The 4683-nt window shown below is 39.9% G+C and overlaps 1 protein-coding gene across 1 annotated transcript in view; it reads right to left on the bottom strand.

Annotated features, from left to right (window-relative positions):
- Positions 1-720: 720 nt before the first annotated feature.
- The window catches only part of LOC118751641 (protein trachealess-like), a 28955-nt gene continuing 24992 nt past the window's right edge, over positions 721-4683 (bottom strand). The window contains exons 5-8 of the mRNA XM_036486457.1: positions 3388-3581; positions 2893-2999; positions 2616-2763; positions 721-2557 (exon numbers count right to left, since the gene is read on the bottom strand). Of these exons, the coding sequence (XP_036342350.1) occupies positions 1150-2557; positions 2616-2763; positions 2893-2999; positions 3388-3581 (1857 nt within the window). The 3' untranslated portion in view covers positions 721-1149. The remainder of the gene's footprint in view (positions 2558-2615; positions 2764-2892; positions 3000-3387; positions 3582-4683) is intronic.

The following is a 4683-nucleotide window of genomic DNA, read 5'->3' on the forward strand; positions in this document are numbered from 1 at the left end:
TAAATAGTTTTTTTTTTGTTTTTTAATTGAGAGTTTTGATTTGCGCATTTCTCTAAGGAACTCATTTGTTTGTATACAGTTATGTAATATTGTGTTCGTGTACGCCACTAATACATATCATATTACAAGTTCATATGAGCCCATTATCCATGTAAATACATATGTAGTATATGACATAAATATATACATACAGTCAGTCAATAAAGTTTAGGGGCAGCGAATTTTTTACAATACGGGCAACTATTTTTTAAATTTTTTATTTTTCGCTAACTTTTATAAAAATATGGTTAATTCTACAGTTCCAAACCTTGTGCAAAATTAAATAAAACTCCGCAAAATTTCATTCAAATATTGCACTTTTTATTTACGCTCTCTAGAAAAAAGTTGAGTATGCAGTTTTTTAGTTTATTCAATTTTGGTGCAAGTATGAGGAAGCTAGGACATACCATTGATTTTTGGCAATTCTTTTTTGTTGACGATGTCGCAAATTTTTTTGCATATAAAAAAAATATCGAACATTAATTTATATGGAGAAAATGAGCGACACCTTCAACAAAAAAAAATTCGTAAAAATCAATGGTAAGTCCTAGCCACCTCAAACTTGCACTTCGTTATACTAGAATTGAATGGGCTAAAAAACTGCGTACTCAACTCTGTGCAATATTTGAATGAAATTTTGCGGAATTTTCTTTTTTTGGGGATTTTGTTGTATAATTAATCATATTTAAAAAAAAAAATAGCGAGAAATAAATGTAATTAATAAATAGTTGCCGGTATTGTAAAAAGTTCGCTGTTTCTAAACTTCATTGAGGGACTGTATGTATGTATGTTTTTATGGATGCATATACGAATGTGTTTATCTTGTTAGGCAAATCATGTTTGTGCCTACATAAGTATGTATTTATTCATTACTTTCCGGCCGAGCGCATGCTAAAGAGGAGCTACGGGCCACCACCCAAAAAGTTTTTGCATCGTCGTATCGCATCATCGCTTTTAATTCCCTCTCCGGGCGTTGAAGAACATTCTTGCAACTTTGCCTAGTGCACCCACAATGTCCCAGCCTTCTTTCGGATGCAGCTGGGCTTGCTGTAGGGACTGTTCTTGGTGATGTCCACACTGCCGCTGCAAATCGCAGTCCGGTAGGCTGACCTATGACGGTGTCGAGTACCAGCCACTTGTTGGTGTACCCTTGTGGTACAAATGGAAGCTGGAATGTGGAGCAAAGTACTGTGGCTGATCCAGATTGCTGTAGGTGATGCTGGTGGGGTCGGCAGACGAGTGCGGATGGTGCATGGTGGCCGTCGCGGCTGAGTAGGGTTGAGGTTTGAGGGGAAGGGCGGGTGTGCTGCCGCTCTCGCCGGCATTGTTGGGTGTTGCATATTGAACGCGTAGTGGATCACTGTAGTCGTAACCGTTGCTGTTGTGTGAGGTCGCCTTGGTTGCATTTAAGTTGTTGGTGGTGTCCCGCGGAGATACTGAGCTGGGCGGGGTCATTGCGTTGTGGTAATCGATGGAGCTGTGATATCCGCCGTATGTCGATACCAGGTTCGTGAATGCATCGGACGATGACTTTTGCGGATGAGCGGGGTGAAGTTGCAGGTATTGGTGGTTGTCGTAGGAGGACTCACTGCCTGGGGGCGTGGGCAGCGGTCCGCTTTGCTGGTCACCGTAGAATACTCCCGTTGGTGTTTGTCTGGCGGTTGCTCTAATGACGCTTTCGCGGTTCGCGTACAGCTGCCTTAGTAGTGCGGTGGCTGGCATGGGGGCAGGCTGCTGATAGTGGGGTGTGCCGATCCATTGAATTGTGCTGCTTTTTTCGTGCTGTTGTTGTTGTTGCTTCAACAGTGCATCGGCGCTAAAATCGGTGGCAGCGGGTGTAGCCTCGCTGGCATTCACTCCGGGCGAAGGCAGGTGTTTCGACATAGCATTTTCTAAATCTTTCACTGACGCCTCAGAATGTTGTTGCTGCTGCTGTTGCGATTGCTGCTGCGGCTGCTGCAATTGCTGTTGCGAGAGCTGAACGTGCTGCTGCGGCTGCGACATCTGCTCGACCGTTGACGGCAGACGGCTGCGCGGTGCCTCCCGCTCCATTGCGGCTATTTTGGATTGCGGCTGTGAATCTGCCACCGGTGTACTAACCGTACTAACTTCCGGGGTATCTTCCATTTGCATGGAAGCTTTGGATTTCCGTTTGCGTTTTGTTGTTGTATTGGGCGTACTCACTGGTGTAGCTACAGTTACCGGTAAGGAACTCGCCGTATTTTCCATTTCGACGTTTACAGAATTTGGACTATCTTTCACTAACGTTAAACTGTTGGTGCTGGTATTGGCCGCTGAGTTCGTACTTCGCCCACGGGGACGCTGGTGGTGCCCATCTCCATCAGCCTTGGGAGATGATGATTTTGTGTCTCCTCCCACTCCCGCTTGACCTTCGGGTGCGGCATCGCCACTTGGTGAACCCGAATTCTTATCAGTGCCAAGCTCCTCGTGCTTAATACAGTCCACACTGGGCTCCAACTGGCAGCAATCCAATATGAGATTCTCATTCTCCCGATTACTGCAAAAAGAAATAGACATTTTTGAAATAGACAAGGCACGGTCTTACGAGATCTCACCTAATGACATAGTTCACGCATATAATGTTTTGTTCATCTGCGTTTTTCGTACTGCAAACAACTGTCGCACAGGTCTGTAGCCAAGTGTAGCCGCCATTCTTATTCATCAGCCGAAAATAACCTGTAAGGACTTGTCCCTTCTCGATCACTGAAATACAATGAATTAAAATTGTGATTATTGAATTACGGTCCATTATTTGCTAAAGGTAATGTAGATAATAAATATCAGATATAAATAAATGTTAAGATATATGAAAAAATAACAAGTGACACTCACGATCCATGTGGCTTTTTCTCAACCGGATAGCGTCCTCGGCGTGGCACAAGCTGTACATGCTCTTATTGACCAGATCCTCCGGAGTATAGTCCAGCAAGTCGGATACCCTTTATGGGAAATCGAAGTAGTTAAAAATAGTTGTCAATAATTTTCAAGAATATTTGTCAATTGTAAATTTACATAACTATCGACCTATCTCGGCAGTCAGTTCGGAAATGCCCTATCTCAAAAACATTTTCAAGAGCGCCCTATTTCAGAATTTGGTTGAAGTCCGCCCTATTTCATACTTCTGTTCAACAACGCCCCATCTCAACATATTTTCAAAATATATTTACAGTTCAGATAGGGCGTTGTTCAACCAAATTCTGAAGTAGGACGTTCTTGAAAAGTTTTCTGAGATAGGGTGCTTTCGAACCGGCTGCCGAGATAAGTCCATCTTCCACTCAGCCGTCCGTCGTTATGTACTTATGTATGTACAACAATTGGTTCACCTACCTTGGTTCACAGTGCGCTATTCGTAAATCGAAATTGATCCGCGTAACAAACATGTCGCATTCCAGACGGATCTCGTGCACGGATGGCGGCGGTAAGGCTATAGCCAGCGCGACCATTCCCAACAAGGGCGGCTGCGATTTTCGTGTATGTGAGAACGTGTATTGCGGTCGCAGCTTGCACAACAACAAGACGACCTACAATAGAATACAAATAAATGTACATACAAACATATATTCGTATTTATTAGATTTCAAGGCAATATCTAGATAATGGCATTTCCTTAAATAAATCGAATGTGGAACTACTTGTTATTTACTTTGATAATTCATTTCACTTATTCAATAATTTCAGTTTAACTTTTTACGCAGATAGAAACCCTCTTTAATGTTATAAATGCTGAAACTAAATATTTTTAATACACTTTTGTTTGATACTCATACATTAATATTTCATATAATTTAATTTAATTCGACTTTTCAAGCAGATGGCAATCCTGTTCAAATTATTTTTAAACCAAAACTTCGTTAAACCTTTTTCGTATGACACTTATATTGTGATACATATTTAAATTATCTAATACTCTTAATTAAAATTGAATTTAATTATAAAATCAGGTGGCAACCCTCCTACATGCAGTTTAGAAATAAAATTTCTTCAAAGCAATTTCGATTTATATTCATATTGAAGTAGTTTATTTAACCTATTGCTAATATTGAATTTAGCTTTGTAAGAAGGTGGCAACCCTCTGCAAAATATTTTCAAACCACAACCTCTTTCGTCGGACATCCATATCAGAAAATACATTTCAATTTTCTGCCTTTATTTAATTCGAACTTGCTTGAAACAGGTGGCAACCCTCCTACATATAATTAAGAAATAAAGCCTTTACAGAACCGTTTCCTTTTGATCCGTGTCAAAATTTTAAACGCGCCACATATTGACAAGTTTTAATAATAACTATATTTTTTTATCATTTAATTTTAGTTATTTTGTATTTGTATTTGTAAAGATAGGGTTTACTCTTAAAAAAATCGTATAAATCTTAGATTCAAACTTTGTGCAATATAAAAAAAAAAAATTAAACTTTTGTAGAAACCCTTTTAGAGGATTTTCAGTATACAGTTTCGTGGTACATTCAATTTTATTAAAATAAAGTGCAATTAGCTAAGATTTAACGTCGATTTTTATCATTTTTTTTGTTAAAAAAAAGTCATTTTTGTATGGAAGAGGCGCTGTCAGCAAAAAAAAAATGGCGAAAATCAACGGTAGGTCCTAGACGCCTTCATATCGAGTTTT

The sequence above is a fragment of the Rhagoletis pomonella genome, unplaced genomic scaffold, assembly GCF_013731165.1.
Source record: "Rhagoletis pomonella isolate Grant_MI unplaced genomic scaffold, Rhpom_1.0 Rhpom_scaffold_00871, whole genome shotgun sequence".
NCBI lineage: Eukaryota > Metazoa > Arthropoda > Insecta > Diptera > Tephritidae > Rhagoletis > Rhagoletis pomonella.